Below are 23,055 nucleotides of genomic sequence, written 5' to 3' on the forward strand. Positions count from 1 at the left end.
GTTCTCCCTACAGGGTGTCAAAAACTTAACATAAGAAAAACATTTCTTTTTTGCCTCTCGGTATAAATACAAAAAATACGTTTAAGTAAACCTTTGCACAACTAAAGAAAAATCTAAAATATTAAAAAAAATATCGGAATCTGTTAATCTGTTCACGAAAAAATCAACTATGAGAATGAGCATATTTTTCTATATCCCTAACTTTTGACGAGCAGTTTATAATGTCACTTAAATGAAATCAAATTTACATGAATAGATTCCTCTATAGGGCATCAATGAGGGTATTTGGCTCCGAATTCCATCCTACTACATCGATTTACTTGATATTTTCACAGTAAGTAGGGAATAGCTCAAGAAACAAAGGCTACCCTATGCCGATGCGCGCTTTTATCTTGGGAGTGGTTCCCTCCACTTCTCGGGGGTGAAAAATGATTCGGTTAAAATAGCCACGGAAAAGGCTAGAGAACTTTTTTTTTGATTTTTGCGAATACCTTAAAAACTTTGCATCTAAGAAAAAAACTATATAAAATATTTCTGTAGGTTATAAAAAAACAAAGAGATTCTTTCCTTTATAAATCTTCTAGTTAAAATACAAAGAGGGAAATGGTAAGTAAGAAGATTTTGTTTTTTTGCTGCATGCTCAAATCGGTGTATTCAACTTGAAATAACAGAGAAACTGTCGATTTTAGGTGTATAATGATACTAATAACTTTTGTAGTGCTTGAAAAGACCTTTAAAATGAGCAATACTAATTGTCGATTACATTCAAACTAAGCAAGATATTCTGAAAAAAAGTTAATGACTAATGTATTTTAAGAAGAAATGAGAAGTATATTTAACCCCTCATCCATCAGAATTTAAATATATCTTTTTCCTTCTACAATACTTTGTATTATAGTGTTATTTTTATGTTCAAAAAGTTCGGCTCGGCTAGATTAAAATGAATGGTTTTTGAAAAAAATAAGATCAAATTATAAAAATCTTTTTTGAAAAAGATAAGAGATGCGAAAAAAAGATACCACACAAAAATGTAGGGCTTTTTCAGATAAAAATTGCCTTTTTATTTTTCAAATCTGTACCTCTTATTATTTTCAAGTTACATGGAGAAAAGGGAAGATTTTCAAGAAAATTTAAAAATGCGCTCTATAATTTGATCTTTTTTTTTCAAAAACCATTCATTTTAAACCCGTCCAACTTTTTGAACATAGAAATAACACTATAATAAAAGGTATTGTAGAAGAAACACCATGCATTTACATTTTGGTGGATGGGGGTTAAAATTACTTCTCATTTTTTCTTAAAATACATTAATTATCAATTTTGTTTGCAGCATATCTCGCTTAGTTTTAACGCAATGGACCTTTAATAACATTTTAAAGGTCTTTTCAAGCACTGCAAAAGGTATTAGTGGCATTATACACCTAAAATCGACCGTTTCTCTGTTATTTCAAGTTGAATACACCAATTTGAGAATGTACCAAAAAACAAACTATTTTCACCTACCATATCTCTTTTTGTATTACTTGTACCTAACTAGATTTGTGAAGACAAGTCTCTCTTTGTTTTTTTTATGACCTACAAAAATGATTAATATAGTTTTTTTAGTTTGATACATAGTTTTTAAGTTATTCACAAACAACCCTTCGAAAAGGTATCATGTTTCAATGAAAATGGCCAATTTTCAACCGTGAATATCTCAAAAAAGTTTTCAAAAAAAAATTATAGAACAGTTTTTGCTTTGAAATAGGTTCTCTAGCGAATTCGGTGGCAATTTTAACCAAAAAATTTTCCACCTTTAAGAAGGGTTGGGAACCATCCCCAAGATAAAAGCACACATCGGCATAGGGTAGACTTTGAATTAGGAGATAAGTAGAGGCTAGGTCTAAAATTTCATTAAAATCCATGCAGTAGGATAGAATTCGGAGGTAATATCCTATTCTTGCTCCCATTGACTGGCGTACTACATAGTAATTACAATTATTTCATAGCATTGCGCCAACTCTGAATAGTGATTAATACCGGCGTAAATTGATTATGTAAATTAAATTAGTAAAAAAGTAAATTTTTATAAATATAATAATTCTTTTTTAGGGCGATTTCGTGGGTGCTTTTGCCTCTACTAATTTGGGTGACACCTCACCAAATCTTAAAGATCCTATTTGTGTCAATACGGGAGAACCTTGTGATTTTGTTCATAGTAGTTGTGCCGGAGGAAATAAATATTGCATCTCCTTTGGGCCCGGTGAAGATATGTTCGAAAGTACCAAGATCATTGCTAATAACTTGTTTCAAAATGGAAAGGTAAATGTTTTTTTATTATTAGGAATAGTATCTGATGTCTATATAAGATGGAGTATATACAGAGTGCGTTTTATGGATCGAACTCCACAATTACTTCGGAAACGGGTTGCACAATAATTGTTATAGGTCTTAGTGAGTAAGGATCTTGTGATGCGATCGATATTATGGTAGTATTTGCATTGTTGAAGATCTTCGGTTTTTCTGGAAATCTAATCTTTCTTATTTTTTCAGATCGGACACCCTGTATATTTTTTGCACTTTTAAGTCCTTAAGAAATACGGAATACAACACTTCCTATACCTAAATGTCTTAATTTCGGAGTTAATGCTACATTTATTAAAAGAAAATAAAACAAATTGTAAAAATCAATTTTTTTGGTCCGGGCAGACATTATTTTAGGTTTTTTGGATCTTCGGAAACAAAAAAGGCATTTTGTAGTTTTTCTCTAAAGTTGATTAAAAACGAAAAAAAAACGAAAAATGACTATTTTCAAGACTCAACACAAGTAAAAAATATTATTTTTTGAAATTACGTAGCATCTAAATTCAAGTATAAGTCCATCAGTTTCCGATAAGTATTTTGGACTTATTTCATTTTAAAACATTCTTTTGTATTTGTTAATGCAGCCCAATCGCCCGTCCTCTCATAAGCGCTTTATTAACAATTAACAAACAATATTTTAGAATAAAACATGCCAAAAATTTGTATTTAGGCACCTTGTAATTTGTAATTCCAAAAATCATATTTTTTACTTGTGTTTGAGCCTGAAAATCGGCATTTTTCGTTTTTTTTTAGTTTCAAATTGTTTATTAAAATTGTTTTAAAAATGAATAACCATTTTCAATTTCGTTGCAACACGAAACTACAGCGGCATCATTATTCCAGTTCAATCAGAGAGTGCAGCAAGCACCTCTACCGGTTTCGAAACTTATTAGTCTCTCATCAGAAGGCACATATGCTGCTCTCTCTGATCCAATCAAAACAAACCCCAGCGTGCAGTCCCGGATTGCAACGAACTATATGGCAGGGAGGCCCTAGCGGCAACTACTAGCAAAAGACTAAGTTTTCAATGTTACTCTACATCCTACCAGATTGAAAACAATGGGAACCTTCTCTGATAACACCTCCGAAGCTTCTACAATTTGCAAGCCATAACGGATGCTGAGACTAAGGATCGAACGTGAATTATAAATTGTAAAATTCCCTCATCTTCCTTAGTTTCAGCATCCGTTATGACTTGCAAATTGTAGAAGCCTCGGAGGTGTTACCAGAGAAGGTTCCCAATGTTTTCAATCTGGTAGGATGTAGAGTAACATTTTTTTATGTTGTTTTATGTGCTATTAGATTGAAAACTTAGTCTTTTGCTAGCAGTTGCCGCTAGAGCATCCCTGCCATTTCGTTCGTTGCAATCCGTGCCTGCACGCCGGGGTTTGTCCTGGTTGGGTCAGAGAGAGCAGCATATGTGCCTCCTGATGAGAGACTAATAAGTTTCGAAACCGGTAGAGGTGCTTGCTGCACTCTGATTGAACTGGAATAATGATGCGGCTGTTGTTTCGTGTTGCAACGAAATTGAAAATGGTTATTCATTTTTGATTAACATATTTACTCTGATTGGAGTACGAAGGGAACCATTCTCGTTGGAACTTTACCGCGCTGAGCAGATGGGACGTGAATTTTCCTTAGTCTCAGCATCCGTTATGGCTTGCAAATTGTAGAAGCCTTGGAGGTGTTACCAGAGAAGGTTCCCATTGTTTTCAATCTGGTAGAATGTAGAGTAACATTTTTTTATGTTGTTTTATGTGCCATTAGATTGAAAACTTAGTCTTTTTTTTAAATTGTTTTCTCTAAATACTTTAGAGAAAAATTATAAAATACCTTTTTTATTCGCACTCATACAAAGAACCTAAAATAATGATTGCCCAGACCAAAAAAATTTTATTTTTTTTTCAAAAATGTAGCAATAACTCCGAAATTACGGCATTTAGTTATAGGAAATATTACATGAAAAATAATCATTATTTGTTAAGGACTTTAAAACGCAAAAAATATACATGGTATTCCATTTGAAATAAGAAAGTCCATTAGATTTCCAGAAAAACGGAAGATCTGACAGCAATGCAAATATGTACCACCAAAATATCGGCATTTTACAAAATTCCCCTGTCACAGACGTCTAAAGGTGGGAAACAGTGTAATGTAATGTAAACTTATAGGTTCCTTTCGATAATTTTACACCTCTACTAGTTTCATCGCTTTTTATTCACAACGTGCTATGTTTTCCATATTTTGCGTTATTTTGCCGGTTATTAGCCCATCACTGTAAAACTTCAGTCTTGGTCACGAATTCGGCCGGATGTTTGTTTGAGTAGACACGCCGAAAGTTAGTTCCACTATCATCCGCTTACAAAGCGCGACAACCGCTTTATCTGTCAAATCACAAATAAAAATATCCAAAATTGAATTTTGAAATGGAATTTTCAAATATAAATAATGACAATATCAAAACAAAAATATATTAAGCCCAATTCAAAATGTTGATTCCCATTGATTTCATTTATTATCGTAAATTATATTGTATATATAAGAATACTATTTCATACACCCGATTTTAGTTTGGAGTGGTTTGGATTCTACTTGAATCTAAACGTGATCTAAACCACTCCAAACTTGTATTTCTATCTAATTCCATTTAGATATTAAAACATTTAAAAATCAGCGAATTTCTGCTGCATCTTGTCTATGGCATTATTATTTCAACCAATTATCATTGCAAAAAATACACTAGGTAATAAGTTGTAAAGTTCGTTCAAAACTGTAATAAAGATATTGTAGAGGGAAACATACAGTCATATATTATTAGAACTAACAAAACAATTCGGAATTTAAGAATTTGTCGGAAAACACAACAAATTTAATCATAATTTTAAACAAAAATAATAGAATTATCAATAAGAATCTTGAAAATTACAATGGAAACATAGAAAAATAAGTCATTCTCAACGTTTTAACACTATAACCAACTTATAATACAAGTAGGTATTTTACAAATTAAGTAAGAAGAATATCTGATAATTCTGTTGGAAAATCTACTTTTCTATTTGCATTACATAACATACATTAATTTAAAAGAAAGAAATGATACTTTAGTAATGATTCGATAAGTTTTAAATGTACTTACCTTTACAATGAGATCCAGCGAACTTTCAATCCATATTATTCATAATCTTCGAAGTTTATAAACAAAACACTTTAACCACTACATTTCACAAATAGTTATTTATATTCTTATAACAAATCAAATAAATAAATTCTAATTTCAACGTTTGAAATTGTATTAATAAAGTCTAGAAGAAACTATTCGAAAAAGGAATAAAATTATAGAAATCTTCTAAATTTTTACGAGTTTGGTGAAAGACTGAAGACTGAAGCATGTTGCGCATGATCGAAATAATGCATTGTTGGTTGCATAAATTATTTTGACAGTCTAAATTTTGGTGGATTAGCTTTCCCATTCTAGATACCTACAGGTCATAAATTTTATTTTTCTACTGAAAACAAATTTTTTGACGATTCCTGTTACTTATGCAACTAATAATACAGGACAGGTATATTTTTAGAGTAGAGCAAAATTCAAAAAGTGTGTTGTATGTTACTCATAGTAGCACTATCTTTTTCGCGTAGCTTTCTTGGTTCTTCTAGTACCTATAATTTATTTTATTCGGTGGCAAAAATCGGTGACTTAGCATTTTAAACATTGAGGATATTTTTATAAACATTTATTCTAAGGCTTTTCTTTTAGAAACTACTGGATGGCGCAACTACAGACGCAACAGAAATAACTGGTACCATACAATATATTCACAAATTCTCACATATGCCTAGTCAAACCACTACTTACCAATTGGAGAATGGAACACAAATTAATGTAAGTTAAAAAATGTCTATGTTACCGTAAAAACCCGATTTCAGTTAAAACCCGAATTTACGAGGAAAAACTAGTTTTAACTAAGCGCTTTATAGACAAGGGCGCATCTGTAGAAATATTAGTACATTTGGCGTTGAGAGGTGACTCAAATTCTTTTGCCGAAATTGCTTGAAAATAACTCAAATAATAATATTTGAGTTATCCTCCCTCTCAAAAAGGTCCGGAACATTGTTTAAATAATCAAAATATCAAAAAATTATTCATTTCCGAGAAAAGTTGTACTGACATAAAAGTTGCGTAATTCAATTTCCAATAATATAGAATTAGTTAAAATTTAAAAAAATAGTCACCCTTGTTGCAAAATAGCAATAATTGCGAAAAAAACATACAAAAACAAGTATTCGCATTTAACGTTTTTCAACCATTTATGCTACACTTAGGACTTTCATATTTCACCCAGAAAAACTTTATGCTACAGAGGGCTTTTCATCGATTGTCATTTGTTTCGAGCTTCTGTCATGTGTCACATAATATTAATATATCTACGTCATACGTCTTAGGTTTGTATCATTGGTTATATCAATAACGTATGACGTAGATATATTAATATTATGTGACACATGACAGAAGCTCGAAACAAATGACTGTGAATGAAAAGCCCTATACTGTAAATTTTATTAAGATCGGTTCAATAGATTTTGCAAAATAAATTTTGCAATCCAGCTTTCGCAAAAAAAATTCATTTTTCATTTTAAAAAAACATTTTAAAAAAATGAATTTTTTTGCGAAAGCTGGATTGCAAAATTTATTTTGCAAAATCTATTAAACCGATCTTAATGAAACTTACAGTATTGTTTTACTATATCATAAAGTTTTTCTGGGTAGAATATGAAGGTTTTAGGTGTAGCATAAATGGTAGAAAAAAGCAAAATGCAAATACTTGTTTTTGTGTGGATTTTTTCGCAATTATTGCTATTTTGCAACAAGGGTAACTATTTTATAAATATTTAACCAATTCTATATTGTAGGAAACTTTTATATCAGTACAACTTTCCTCAGAAATAAATATTTTTAAAGTTATAATCAAAAAATCAATAAAAAAATCGAATTTTTCCTTCATATTTTGACATTTTGATTATTTAAACAATGTTCCGGACCATTTTGAGTGGGAGGATAACTCAAATATTATTATTTGAGTTATTTTCAAGCAATTTCTGCAAAAATAGATGCCATTTCGTTCGTTGCAATCCGGGACTGCACGCTGAGGTTTGTTTTGATTAGATCAGAGAGAGCAGCATATGTGCCTCCTGATGAGAGACTAATAAGTTTCGAAACCGGTAGAGGTGCTTGCTGCAGACTCTGATTGGACTAGAATATGGTTCGGCTGTATTCTCGTTTTGCAACGAAATTGAAAATGGTTATTCCTTTTTAAGTTTATTATAGTTTATCAAGATTATTTAATAAATTTTTTTGTTGAAACCATTACAAAGTAAGAGGGTGAAAGAAGTTGCTTATCAATTAACGGATATATTCTTGATTTTTTACATTCATGCATTTTACATTTCGATAACGGCTGAGAGTTTGGTAATGCAGTTATAATTAATAAGTTAATGTCATACTGGCCTGAGGCAAAATTAGTTTATGGAAAACCAAGGCATAGCCAGAGTCAAGGTTCAGTTGAGCGAGCTAAGCAAGACATCGAGAAAATGTTAGCAGCCTAGATACAAGACAATAACACAACAACGTGGTCAAAAGGACTTGCGTTTTTATGTTTGCGATCTTGTCCAGTATTTTACGTTTTAGTTTAATCTGGAAATTACTGAAAAGTTTAGTAAAAACTAGTTTTGACTGAAATATGTTTAGTCGTAACTAGAATTAACTGAAAATATTTGACAGTTCTAGTTTTCACTAGTTAAAACTAGAATTGTCTAAAGCCCACAGTTAAATATAGTTTTTCCTAGTAAATTCGGGTTTTAACTGAAATCGGGATTTTACGATAACATCTATATCTATTTTTACTATTTAATTTACAACATACCAGTGGTTCTGGCATTTGTCGATTATGAGAAGGCTTTCGATTCTGAAAAATTTGAAACAATACGAAAAGCCCTAAAGCAAAGTCTAATAAATTACAGGTATAAGGCAAGTTGACAATATTTCACCAAAATTGTTCACGGCAGCTGTAGAGTCAATATTTAAAAACACTCAATGGCAAGATATGGGCATCAATATATAAGGGAAAAGATTAAATCATCTGAGGTGTACATACGATATATTGATTGTAGACAAGATACCATTTCTACGATACATTCACTTAAAACTCTCTCTGAGAGATCAGGATGAACTATCAGGATAAACTTATAACAATTCTCGTAATGAATGGAAATATAAATATTGCCAATGATACCATACAACAAACAGACACTTACAAATATTTGGAACACGAGATCAAAATAAGCAGAGACAATGAAATACTTGAAATACAGTTTACAGAGGAATACAGACAGGAAGATAAAATATAGAATTGTGAAATACAAAACTAGAGACCGTAGGACTAGGATATTGCAAAAGCTTCAGGAACTCACTGGAAAAGCGCAGCCAAGGACATACAGATATAGAAAGATTTGGGGAAGGCCTATGTCCAAAGTGTTATAGAAATAGGCTAAAGAAGAAGAAGTATACAGAGGCGAATAAGCCTAGGAATAAACTCAGAGTTAAAAGAGAAATGCTGAATGTGTGCCTTCAAGGCCACTTAACAAACCAACAAATCAGGCAAAGATCAGGTGTTCAAGACGTCATCGAAAGGCGATCAAGATGCTTAAGTGGAACTTAGCAGAGCACTTAGCTAGAACACAAGATGGACGATGGACAAGTCGAATCATAGAATGGAGGCCCAGAATCTATAAAAAAAAGAAGAGTACGACCAACGACTAGATAGGCCGACGACATAAAAAGAGTAGCAGGAAGCTGACTACAAGCGGCCCAGTGTAGAGAACACTGAAAAGAACTGAGGGAGGCATATGTCCAGCAGTGGACGCTATTTATTGATTGATGATATGTATTTTATATTTTAGGTGAGGGGTTGCCTTCCAGCCATGGGATATGGCTTTGCTGCCGGTACAACTGATGGCCCTGGAGAATTTGATTTTGAACAAGCAACTAATACGAGCAACCCTTTCTGGAATGTTGTAAGGGACTTTATTTTCCCTCCAACACCAGATGACGTTGTATGCCATTTTCCAAAACCTATACTTATCATGTCAGGAAGGGTGAGTATGGTTCATTCTCTTCATTTATTTATTTCTAAGTAACTTTCTATTAACTAGTTTTGATGGGAAATAAGCCACAATTTTACTAAAAAAATCATTTTATTAACGTTTCGACGCCCACAGGAGCGTCATTTGAAATTTTGTTTGGGGGGGGGCAAGCACTATATATACAATACATTATATATGATGTTATGATGAATATTGATGTATTTTTTGTAAATTTCAGTCATTTTTTAGGGCCAGGGGGGGCAAATGCCCCCTGGACGCCCAAATGACGCCCCTGGACGCCCAAATCGAGTGTCGTTGTCAAAATACAAAAAATATTAATGAATTAAATAAAAATGTTGTTGTTTAGCAAAAAAATTCTTTTAATAATTTATTTAATCTGACTCATTTATATTTAGAAGACTTTAAAATGATATTGCCAATATTTATGAGTTGCGTTCCTAGGACGACTTTATTGAAAGATAGTTCATTCGATTACATAAAATCAATCCCAACTCAAGAATATCCGTCACAAAAAAATCATGTGATCTGTCTTCACAAGGTATTTTATAAATACAATTCTTTGTTCTTTCTTGTTCACTGTTTAGTTTAGTTTTAGATAGAATAGATCTCAACGTGTTTGTTGTTTTGAATGTTGTTGAAATTATGAATTTATTTCCTATTGTTTTAAGTTTCTCGGATAGTCCTTTTATATATGTTATTGATATTTTCCTCGTATTATTTCTTGTGAATGCTTTAGGATCCCGTTCTATGTTGTTCTGTTCCATTCGATCCAATCTTGACAATTCCTTATTTATAAACGATAAAGGATAATCATTTTTTAATCAAACAGATGTTAACAATTGTTTTTCTTCTAAGAATGAATTTTCGTTAGAACAAGTAATTTTGTATTAGTTTTAATATTTTGGTATTAGTTTTGAGAGTAAACTAAAGTAAGACCTAATACTTACGATGTTGGGATAGTATCACGAGGTTTTTCCTGGTTTTCCCTCCTGATTTACTATGGAATCTCTAGCGCGAGAATTTTACTGTCACCATTGCATGTGATTGTCTTTTTAAAGACAGATCACATGTTATGATTTTTTTGTGACGGATATTCTTGAGTTGGGGTCGATTTTATGTAATCGAATGAACTATCTTTCAATAAAGTCGTCCCAGGAATGCAACTCATAAATATTGACAATATCATTTTAAAGTCTTCTATACTCCATCTAATTTACTTACCGTTGCACGTCATCCGCCTCATAGCCCGTGACGTCACATGATACCAACACGAAATATTTAGGCGGTAGGTGTGTTCTTTTTTAGAATCATTTTACTGAGTACACTGGCATTACAGCCACTAGACATATTTTATTATATACGCGTAGAAATATTACTTAAAGATTTCTATTAATGTTAACTTAAAGAAATACACAATAATATGTTTCATTTAATTTGTATACCTACATGGATTATAAAGCGTGTTTATGAAGCACATTTGTTCGGAATACACTGTAACTATAATCGAACAAAGGTGATATTTTGGCATAAATTGGTAACATTCTTCTTCTTCTTCTTCAGTTTATTGGCCTCCACCTACTTGGGTATTTGGCCAGCTCATCGTCTCGGAACAAGGGAAAAATCCCTTATTCACTTACAATTTGGAGTTAGTACATTGTACAATTTGTTTCTTCTTCTTCTTCATATTTTTCTTCTTCTTCTTTAGTTAAACAGTAATTTTGGTTGGTGTGGGACAAACATGACAAGATAAAAAAAATTTCACGCTAGGGGCAACCTCTCTTTCCTTGTCTAAGGGGGCAACTGTCTATCAATACACAATCTTCTTTTTCTTCTTTGATTTAGTAGAAATTTTGACATTAAACTTTTTTCTCTCGAGGGCAACTGCCGACTACTACACAATCTTATTCTTCTACTTCTTTTTTAGTTTACTGGCAATTTTGAGTTGGCATGGGACAAATTCAACAAAGACACAAACTTTGCTCTCAGGGGCAACTGCCGACCATTACACAATCTTATTCTTCTACTTTTTTTTTAATTTTACTGGCAATTTTGAGTTGGCATGGGACAAATATAACAAGACACAAACTTTTTTCTCTCAGGGGTAACTGCCGACCATTACACAATCTTATTCTTTTATATCTTATTTACAGGCAATTTTGAGTTGGCATGGAATAAATACAACAAAGGCACAAACTTCTCTTATACAGGACAACACCTGACCATTACACAATCCCATGTTGTTGCCTCAGATAGGTATAGTGAAAAAAGATTATATTATTCGGTTATATGAATTATATTTTCACGTGTACTTTTGACATATTTTTCAAATTATTTATAATATATTCATTTATGTTATTAATTTATTCCGCTCGGTCTGTAGATCCAAGTAAAGTTCATAAGTAAAAAGTATCTTTATCATGTATGTATTATTTATTTTACAATATTGGAAAATTGTTATTTAAAATGTGGTTTGGAATAAAAAAGTATATTCTGATATATGAAATTACATCCTTCTAATGGAAAAAAATATTTGACGAATTTTCTCAAATTATGGATACCAACATCATTTTCATTTATAACTCTTGTATTTTTAATTTGACGAAGAAAAGTTATTCTTCATAAAAATCTCTTCTTGGTCTAAGATTTATGATACAACCATCATGAATCAAATTTTATTAATTTTATACGAGGTATGTAAAAAAATATGAATTTCGAGTAAAGTATCTTTATAATTCACAACATTTAAATTAGAATGATGTACTTGCACATTAAAACATAATTTTTAATTCTAAACACTTTTTCGTAATAGCAATTTTCTATATTATGAATTTAAATAGATATATAAACAAAGTTTTCGTTATGATAATGCTCGCATTTTCAGCTTGTTATTAATAGTTTTTGTATTTTGACAACGGCACCCGATTTGGGCGTCGAAACGTTAATAAAATCTTTTTTTTAGTAAGATTGTGGCTTATTTCACATCAAAACTAGTTAATTGCAAAAAATGCCACAAGAAAATAGCTTCAGAATAACTTTCTAAAGTGGATACTAAATTGAAAAAATAGTGGAATAACCACATAAGCAGAATGTGGTTAACCAAAGAAATAGCAAGATATAAATCACCAATCGGTAGAAGTATCGTCCAACCGCGCAAAAGGTGGAGTGACAAACTCCCCTAGAGGTATCATGAACAAGCAAAAATTACTTATAAAGAAGAAGAAGAAGAAGAAGAAGAAGAAGAAGAAGAAGAAGAAGAAGAAGAAAAAGAAGACTCTCAAAGTTATGGGGTTCTAGAAGTTCGGCGTGTAACAAAATGCGCACTTTAAAACGCAAAAGGTTTAGTTTTAAATCGGGTAGTTTTTCCTTTAATTTGTGCTAGTATAAAGTTATTTTACTCAAAATACACCCGAGTTACAAGTGAAAAATCGCCTAAATGGCGTAATTTTGCAATGTTTTTGCATTAATCATTCTACCACGTTTTTATATACTTCGTTATTTGTCTGCCTCTTTGTCCGAGAAAACTATTGTAATCGATTTTAAACAAACCTACCGACTAGCTAGAGATTTGAAATTTTCAGAATAGCTCAGAACTCGATAACAATGCAATATTCAACAGCTTCTACATGGATGCATTAGGTTTTATTTGGAATTTTAAGCCACTTTAAATTTTATATCATAAAATTAGTTCTCACTTTTCTCAAAAGATGGCGCTGCTAGTTTTCTCAATAGATTCGTTTCTTTCTGTAGTTTACATAAAAAATTCTCAAAAATAAATGTTTAATTAAAATTTTCTTTGATTTATATGAGTTTAAAATCGATTACAAAATTGATTCATGACATAGGAAACAGACCACGAAACAGGACTAGCTTCTAGACTAAAAACCGTTAATATGCTTCTTGTAGATTACTAAGCCATACGAATGGCAACCGGTAACAGTTTCTAACCAATTAGTAAAAATAGGACAGCTTGTTCTGATTGCCGTTCCTGGAGAATTTACAACCATGTCTGGAAGAAGATTGAGAGATGCTGTTAGGAAAGCAATTATCACAAACGACGGACCCTCAGATTCATTGGTTGTTATAGCGGGCTTAAGCAACGTTTATACCAGTTACATTGCCACCCCAGAAGAATATCAGGTAGGTTGTAAGATATAAGATGTACTTAAAGATTGTATTTTCTTTTTGTTCTTGACTGGCTTTACAACTCAGGATGTCTTCGCCGCATCCACTATAGCCCTCCATCTTCTACGATCTTTTCTTTTTTTTATTTTTTGTCCATTTCCCATTGTTGTACCCCAATCCTTCATAAATCGGGTTCGACATCATTCGTCCATCTTTTTCTGGGCAGGTCTACTGATCTTCTACAGTCTGGTATCTCAAAAAACACTATCTGTGATACTCTGTCTTCCTCTGATCTTACTACATGGACTGTCCATCTTATCCGGTTAGCTTTTATTCGCTCATCCGGAAGAACAGTGTCACAAGTCAAAAAACATCATTTTTCAGGACAGACAAAAATAGATTTTTTAGATCTTAATTTAACTGTCAGTTTTAAACGGTAATTGCTAAAATTTTCAAATCAAAAACGAAGAATATGGATAAGTGAATGTTTTTAATTGCGCAAGAAGCAAAACCAAAAAAAAATATCTGATTTAACAAAGAAAAAAAGATGAAAATTTTGACTTACGTCACTTTTCTTTTAAACTGTTGGTTCCTTTTTTAAAAATTAATGAAAGTATTAACTTGAGAAATGAAATTTTATTTATAATAATGTGGAAATTATCTTACTAGTATAAAAAAAATATTATTAAACATATAAAAGAAAATAAACATTTTATGTCTAACACTTGATAAAACGAAAATACTTGAATATAACAGGTACCTAAATAGTAATCTACAAAGACTCATAAAATGGCAAATAGCACTTGGGTATACAATTTTTTAAAACAATGACATCAGCCCTTTCTTCTTTTTTTCTGATATCCCTACTTTATTTTTGTAAACCTTTTTCAAAATTTCAGTTTGATATTTTTTTCTTCGATTCAATATCAACACACTATCAAAATGTTCTTGCTGGTAAGAGGTTTTATAAAACAATATTCCAGGGAATTCTTTTGTGATTTTCAAAACTTTTATATCGTGAAATTTTTACGGGTTCGCTATTAGTATTCTTGGTAAAAGAGTTTAAACTCATATATCAGTTGCTAATTGCTTCAGATCATAATTATCTTGATGACAAATTTCATCAACTTTGTATGGTTCTCCAGAATTTTTAGCACTGCGTACAAGCGTCACATACTGATCAGGGGATATACAGGTCCTGACCTTTTTGATCATTTATTTGGCGTTCAATAACTGAATGAGCACTATCTCCCTCATTCTGACTGTGTCCTGTAATCAAAAACTTATGTGTTATGCTCTGCAGCTCATCGATATTCAAAATGGCGTATACGTATGCAGCTATCATAAAACGGTTTTTCTGTTGGCCTGCACAGTTATCAGAAAAAAATATAATATTCCTATTTTTCTCTTTTTCTAAACTATTGAGGTATTTTAGTATACATGAACCTATTTCATTTACTCCTCTTAGAGCCTCTCCTTCATGCCACATATAACATTGAACATTTTTAGTCTGAATGTTGCATATAGTTAGATTATAAACGTTCACTTTGGAAACATAATAGAAGGATGAGGCTCCTCCAGATGGGCATGGTAAAACCGCCCGAAGATCATAGATTGCAATCGTGTTGTTAGAACTTTTATCGTTTTCCTTTTCTTTTCGAGATAAATCTGTTTCTACACGATGCACGTCATAGGTTGATCTGTAGACCCTTTCCTCTTCCGTAGCGTTATTATATCCAACACATACTTCGCACTGACAATGCATACAATAAACTAACATAATGAATATTTTTCCCATACAAAAAAAAAACGAATACCTCACTGTATTCGTTTCTACAACTGATATTACTAATATTTATTTTTAAATAGAATTCCCCATTCAATAAAGAAATCATGCTTATTCTCAACAACTCAAGATCATCAAAACGACCAATTCTGTAAACATATTTCAGTGAATGTAAATGAATATAAACATTAAACAAATCAGGAATAATTGATAAATTTAAAACAGTATTTTTTTATTTTTTGAATCAACTTATAAGTAGGTATTTGATTCTGTCCATTACTAATTATTAAAATGTTCATTTATTTACAAAAAAGTAGATAAATATACGAGAAAAAAGTCATTTCTGTAAATATTTCAACAGTGACGATAAATAGTAAATCTATTTTTTCAAGAACAATGTAACATGTGAAAAAAAACAAAAACGTAAAATTTATTTTATCAAATACTTCATGAATAATTACATAATTCAAAATATGACTATATTTTATTAATAATGTAATAAGAAACCTATTCACTTTTTCAAAAAAAAAAAGACACAAATCTAAATATCTCACTTTTCCGTCGAAACCCCGAAAAATATCAGGACACTTCTCAAAATATAACGGTTTCTTGATAAAAATCGATAAGTTCACTTCGAACGTCAGAGCCCAACTGAAAAGTGTCATTCTTTGGGAATGAAAGTATTCATTTTACCACCAAAGGAATAAGGACACTACCGCTATCTTTCGAAATTGGTAGTAGATATCTATGTGACATTTTTCCTGGTAAAAGTATAGGATATTTGGAGTCAATTTAACAAGATAACTAGAATTATGCATTTTTTGAGTTGTGTCACTTTTCTTCCGGATGAGCGATATGTCTGATGATGTTTTCAGTTCCATACCGAGTCAACAATTCAGAATTGTGGCGCCTTCTCCATTCACCATTCATTCCTTTGGGGACCAAATATCATTCTGAGAATCTCTTTTCAAATACCAGCAGCTTATTTATTTCCCGCTGATGTAGAAGTGCGTGTTTCACTTCCATATGTAACAACTGGGCGAATAATTGACAGTCTTAATTTGGATGGACTTTTTAGCAGCTTATATCTTAATAATGATGATAGGGAGTATAATGCTCTATTCCCCGCAGCTATCCTTGCTCAGACCTCTTTTTTTATGTGGTTGTCATCTGTAGTTACCGCTACTTTTTGACTACTTCGAAGATGTGGTCATTAATAGTTATGTTCTGCCTAGATCTTGGTTTTGGATTTTTGGAGACTAGCATGTGTTTCATCAGTGGCGTAAAAAAAACTGTCGCCCCCCCCCCCTCGCAGAATTGGAAATGGGGCCCACTTGAAAAATTACTAAATGCGATATGCGTCACAAAAACTTATATGTATGTGTTATAGCCCAGTAAATGAACGTGAAATACGGCGATATCGTGTAATTTCCAATGTCACCATCGAAGTGGTCCAGTCAATACTACTTTTCGAGTTATTTACGAGTGAAAATGTTCAACACTGTAAAACAAAAAACCACGTTTTCAGGTGGGTTTTCGCATATAACTCAAAAAGTAAGTACCTATTCGTAAATAGCAAAAATGTGGCTTATACAAAAATGAAGTCGACCAAGTAAATGTAAATGTGTAGCTTATGAAGAATTGTTCTTATTTGTCAAATTCCAAATCGAATATTTCAACATGAAATAACCAAAAAATGGAGCACTTTTCGGGGAAAACTCATTAAAATTTTTTAGTGTTTAAAATAAGTTTTACGTATTTTTACTTTTTATAAAACTTTCTATCATCAAAACTAAGCGAGTTAGGTACGCTCAAAATACAGTGAGTCTTTTTTGGTAAACAAAAATTGTGAAAATCTCCCCCTATTTAGCACCTCAAATGAAACTAATCATTACACCTTTAAAAATTACTTAACTTAAATTTTAAATGACCTGTAAGTTTCACCGGATCAAAGTGCTTATTTTTGAATGGGTTTTATTTGAAAGGGCTCTAACAAATCACTAATTACGAGTGTATGCAAATTGTGAACAGCCATATCTTAAACAATTTTTGTTTTCCAGAAAAACAAAATAAAACTAAAATATTTATAAAAGAGCAAAACCTACATTTCTTAACTCTTTGAGATTTTTCATATCACTAATATAGGGCGGATCTTCGGGGGGCATGAACTTTTTTTATGATATATGCATAGTTTGGGTTACCTCGTTCAGCACAACCTTCACTACCGTTCTGCGCAAAGATAAAAACATTTTTCTGGTAGAAAGAGAGATATGTGTTTAAAACAAAAACATTTGAACTGCAAATTTTAAATTTATACGATTGTAAATTCTCGAGAGGGGGCTCCCTGAGCCCCTCTAAAACTTTGAGCGTAACTCGCTTAGTTTTGATGCTAGAAGCTTGCTATAAAATGTGATAAAAAATAGAAATAAAGCTCATTTTTAAACATTCAAAAAAGTTTCAATAAGTTTTCCCCGAAAAGTGGGAACGAATATTTTCATGAGCTACAACTTTCCTTTTACTGTGTTTATAGCCTTCATGAATAGGTACACCATTTTTTTTTGTTTTTTATAAGCTACATTTATACTAAAAATATTTTTTCGACAATATTTAATTCGATGAAATACTTACTTTTTGAGTTATTTGCGAAAAACCGCCTAAATACGTGTTTTTTTTTTTGTTGAAAAATAAATATTTGCACTCGCAAGTGACTTGAAAAGAATTGACTTCGATAAAGAAGCTCTATAGAACAAAAGCTGCTCAGTCAATTTATCCATTTCCGGACTTATTTTAAACGTATATTTTTCACACCCGAGAAGGGGTGACTTTCAACCCCCCCCCCAAGTAAAAGCAACCAGCGGCACAACTCCAACTTTGAAGTGGAGGATAAGTAGAATCTAAATCCAAATTGCCTGGCAAATACGTCGTGACGCTGATAATTACACTCCAAAACAGTTATTTACTGTATTCATGCACTGTTTAGGACAACTTACATTTTTCATCTTTATTGATATAGAATAAAATAGAAAGAACATTAATAAATGACTACATTATTACATAGTATTATTCTATGAGATGAACAATTTTCTTCGTACACTACTATCATCGAATATATCTACAATTTTATTAATACATACAATACGTACATACGATACATTGTATCTATCTGATGGGCAACTTCATTTTCAATGCTATAATTGGTTCATTATACATTTTCAATAATATAACAATAACACATTTTTACATATATTTATTAGACAAGATATGGCCCCCCGCAAGCTTCATGCTGCTTCATCATCTAGATTATAAGCAAAGGACACAATAGTTTTGATCCTCAGTTTGCAAATTCCCTTCTCAGTTCAGACGAAATTTTACTTATTGCCTATTCTAAGACCAAATTGAATAGCTTGTCAGTCCTGATGTTATACTAAATGGCATCGATTTTCTATCTCCTTCTTTACCTGTACATATGAGTCTTTCCACTAGTTTTCTTGGTATTGCCATTTCTAGCATTGCTCTTGCCATAGTCTAATGACTTTTGATGTTTTCACCCAATTTTGAAAAAATGTGAAAACTTTGGATTATCCACGTCCGTCTGTCCGTCCGTCTGTCTGTAACCACAACTCCTCCGTCATTATACTAGGTAGAATGACAAGTGAGGTGTCAAATGAAAGCTTATAATCCAAGGATGGTACTAAAGGTGAGAAATTTGACCTAAACTATCTGTCCGTCGGTTTGTCCGACCGCGAATATAACTCCTCCGTCATTATACCAGGTAGAATGACAAATGAGGTGTCAAATGAAAGCTTATAATCCAAAGATGGTACTAAAGGTGAGAAATTTGACTTAGGCTGTCTGTCCGTCGGTCCGTTCGACCGCGAATATAACTCCTCCGTTATTATACCAGGTAGAATGACAAATGTGTCAAATGAAAGCTTATAATCTAAGAATGGTACTAAAAGTGAGAAATTTGACTTAGGCTGTCTGTCCGTCGGTCCGTCCGACCGCGAATATAGCTCCTCCGTCATTATACCAGGTAGAATGACAAATGAGATGTCAAATGAAAGCTTATAATCCGAGGATGGTATAAAAGGTGAGAAATTTGACTTAGGCTGTCTGTCCGTCGGTCCGTCCGACCGCGAATATAACTCCTCTACTATACCAGGTAGAATGACAAATGAGGTGTCAAATGAAAGCTTATAATCCAAGGATGGTACTAAAGGTGAGAAATTTGACTTACGCTGTCTGACCGTCGGTCCGTCCGACCGCGAATATAGCGCCTCCGTCAATATACCAGGTAGAATGACAAATGAGGTGTCAAATGAAAGCTTATAATCCAAGGATGATACTAAAGGTGAAAAATTTGACTTAGGTTGTCTGTCCGTCGGTCCTTCCGACCCCGAATATAGCTCGTCCGTCATTATACCAAGTAGAATGACAAATTAGATGTCAAATGAAAGCTTATAATCGAAGTATGGTACTAAAGATGAGAAATTTAACAGGCTGTCTGTCCGTCGGTCCGTCCGACCGCGAATATAACTCCTCCGTCATTATACCAGGTAGAATGACGAATGAGGTGTCAAATGAAAGCTTATAATCCAAGGATGGTACTAAAAGTGAGAAATTTGACTTAGGCTGTCTGTCCGTCGGTCCGTCCGACCGCGAATATAGCTCCTCCGTCATTATACCAGGTAGAATGACAAATGAGATGTCAAATGAAAGCTTATAATCTAAGGATGGTATTAAAGGTGAGAAATTTGACTTGGCTGTCTGTCCGTCGGTCCGTCCGACCGCGAATATAACTCCTTTACTATACCAGGTAGAATGACAAATGAGGTGTCAAATGAAAGCTTATAATCCAAGGTTGGTACTAAAGGTGAGAAATTTGACACGCTGTCTGACCGTCGGTCCGTCCGACCGCGAATATAGCTCCTCCGTCAATATACCAGGTAGAATGACAAATGAGGTGCCAAATGATAGCTTATAGTTCAAGCTTGGTACTAAAGATGAAAAATTTTAGCTAGGCTGTCTATCTGTCCATCCGCGAATACAACTCCTCCGTTATTAATACAGATAGAATGACAAATGGGGTGTCGAATGAAAGCTTTTAACCTAAGGATGGTATTATTAAAGATGAGAAATTTGACGTCGGAGTTCCGGTTTTAGAGTTGCAACCGTAAGTATTGACTATTTTACAGTCGCCGAAAGAGAATAAGTGATACATTATTCAACGTGGCTTAGCAAGATGAGAAAAAATGTAAAATTTTTGTTTTTACGTAATTTCCGCTTAAAAAGTTATAACCGGAAATGCCATTATTTGCGGTGTGCAAGTACTTGGAAGGGATACGAGAAACGATCGTGCGCGAATAGCGGAGAAATATTGCAACTTTCTTAAATAATTCATATTGTCCATTGAAATTGTCAAATTGACGTACATTTCATACCTACTGTCATTGAAGAAGAAAAATTATATGTTTCTCTACAATATTGATATTATATGCAATTATTATATAAAGGTAAATTAAATTAATTGTATTTTGCTTGCAGTACTGCATTTTAATAACCAATTTTATTTACTACATACAATTGTTTACGTTTTAATAACATAACCTGAATCTTATTTTTTCTTCTTATTATTTTTTTGGACTATGGCCTTGACAATTATCCAGTAACCAGGACTAATATAATTGGCCAATATAATTAAAAGTGCGAATAAAGTTGCAGAGCGTAGAAACCAGGTGTCGTTTTGCCGAACTTACACGGTCCCAATAGACTCAGAAATAGTATATGTAACACATAAATCGAAGCGTATTGAAAGGTTTGAATCTTTAGAGTTATTTCTGTGTAAACAGTTTAGTAAAAATGACTCAAAATTAGTAAATTTGTATATCAATCCACGCAAAGTTACACGAATAATTCAAATATCGACTTCCAGTTCTGCTTTCGATTACTTTGGGTGAAAACCTAGGACTTACAAAGTCCAATTACTTGTTTTTAATTTCCTTTAGTGCGTCTCTTAGCTAGTATTTTGCTATTTTTTATATTCATTTTTTTCTGTCTTTCAATGGTTCCTCTTAATCTATATAGCAAATGTGATGCAAAAACTAGTTTTGTAAAATTTGTTGTTACAGTTCTAGAGTTGCCAAGACTTTGTTTAACCAACGGCATAACCAGGATGATCCTATGGTGTGGGGTTACAACTACTGGAGGGTCTGGGAGGGGGGGTATGGAATAGTACTGGTGTTAAGCGTATAGAGCTCAAAGTACATCCCAATGGGGGGCTATAACCTCCAAAAACCCCCTTGGTTACGCCACTGTGTTTAACTTATACAGAGTGAGTTTTATGTGTGGAAACACTCAATTATCTCGAAAACGGCTTGCACGATTTTTATAGATTTTGGTGCGTGTGCGTTTTCTAATACGGCCGATATTACGGTGCTAATTACATTGTTGTCAGACCTTCCGTTTTACTGGAAATATAATGAATTTTCTTATTTCAACTGAAATACCCCGTATATTTTTTGCGTTTTAAAGTCCCTAAGAAATACGGGTCTAGGACGTTTCATCGCCGCCGTTTCGATGCCGCCAGTTCGATGCCGATGCCGGCCGATTCATCGCCAGTCAATTAATCGCTATCTGATATATTTCCGAATTTTCGACAGTTACAATTATTAGTTATTGTTAGTATTAATTAGGAATTCTAGGAAATGCGAGATATGACGGCGATGAAATGGACTGGCGATGAACCGGCGACATCGAAACGGCCGGCGATGAACCGGCGGCATCGAAACGTCCCATTCCGAAGAAATACTGATTATGTTTCATGATATATTCCCTATACCTAAATGCCATAATTTGGGAGTTATTGATACTTAAAAAAAAAAATAAACAAATTATAAAAATCATTTTTTCGGCCCTGGCATTTATTTTACGTTCTTTGGATCATTGGGAACAAAAAAGGTCTTTTGTAATTTTTCCCTAAAATTAATCGTTTTCGAGTAATAAACAATTCAAAACTGAAAAAAATCCAATAATGACGATTTTCAAGGTTCAAAAACACAAGTAAAAAATATAATTTTTGAAATTACGAAGTAACTAAATTCAAGCTCAACTCTTCGTCTAATAGATTGCCATAAGACTTTTTAGGTCATTTTATTCTAAAACATTGCTTTTTAATTTATTGTTAATGAAGTGCATACGAGAGGACGGGCGATCGGGCTGCATTAACAACTAAAAAACAATGTTTTAAATGAAACAAGCCCAAACTACTTATCGGTAGCTGATAAAATAAGGGTTGAACTTAAATTGGAGTACTTCGCAGTTTCAAAAATAATATTTCTATTTCCTTTTTTTAACCTGGAAAATCATCATTATTCGATTTTTTTCAGTTTTAAATTCTTTATAACTCGGAAACGATTAATTTTAGAGAAAAATTACAAAAGATCTTTTTTGTTCCCAATGATCCAAACAACCTAAAATAATATTTAGCCGGGTCGAAAAAATTGATCTTTATAATTTGCTTAAATTTTTTTTAAATAAATGTAGCAATAACTCCGAAATTGTGGCATTTAGGTGTAGGGAATATAACATGAAAAATAATCAGTATTTGTTAAGGACTTCAAAACGCAAAAAATATACCGGGTATT

At 32.7% G+C, this 23,055-nt stretch overlaps 1 protein-coding gene across 3 annotated transcripts in view; it reads left to right on the forward strand.

The window, feature by feature from the left end:
- The window catches only part of LOC114324889 (neutral ceramidase), a 65,558-nt gene that overhangs the window by 36,902 nt on the left and 5,601 nt on the right, over nt 1-23,055 (forward strand). For 2 of the 3 annotated variants that reach the window (XM_050662861.1, XM_028272788.2), the window contains exons 7-10: nt 2,092-2,301; nt 6,101-6,226; nt 9,301-9,495; nt 13,408-13,641. In XM_050662861.1, coding sequence (XP_050518818.1) covers nt 2,092-2,301; nt 6,101-6,226; nt 9,301-9,495; nt 13,408-13,641 — 765 coding nt within the window. The remainder of the gene's footprint in view (nt 1-2,091; nt 2,302-6,100; nt 6,227-9,300; nt 9,496-13,407; nt 13,642-23,055) is intronic. The other variant, XM_050662862.1, reaches the window with a different exon arrangement.

Source organism: Diabrotica virgifera, chromosome 9 (assembly GCF_917563875.1).
Source record: "Diabrotica virgifera virgifera chromosome 9, PGI_DIABVI_V3a".
Taxonomy (NCBI): Eukaryota; Metazoa; Arthropoda; class Insecta; order Coleoptera; family Chrysomelidae; genus Diabrotica; species Diabrotica virgifera.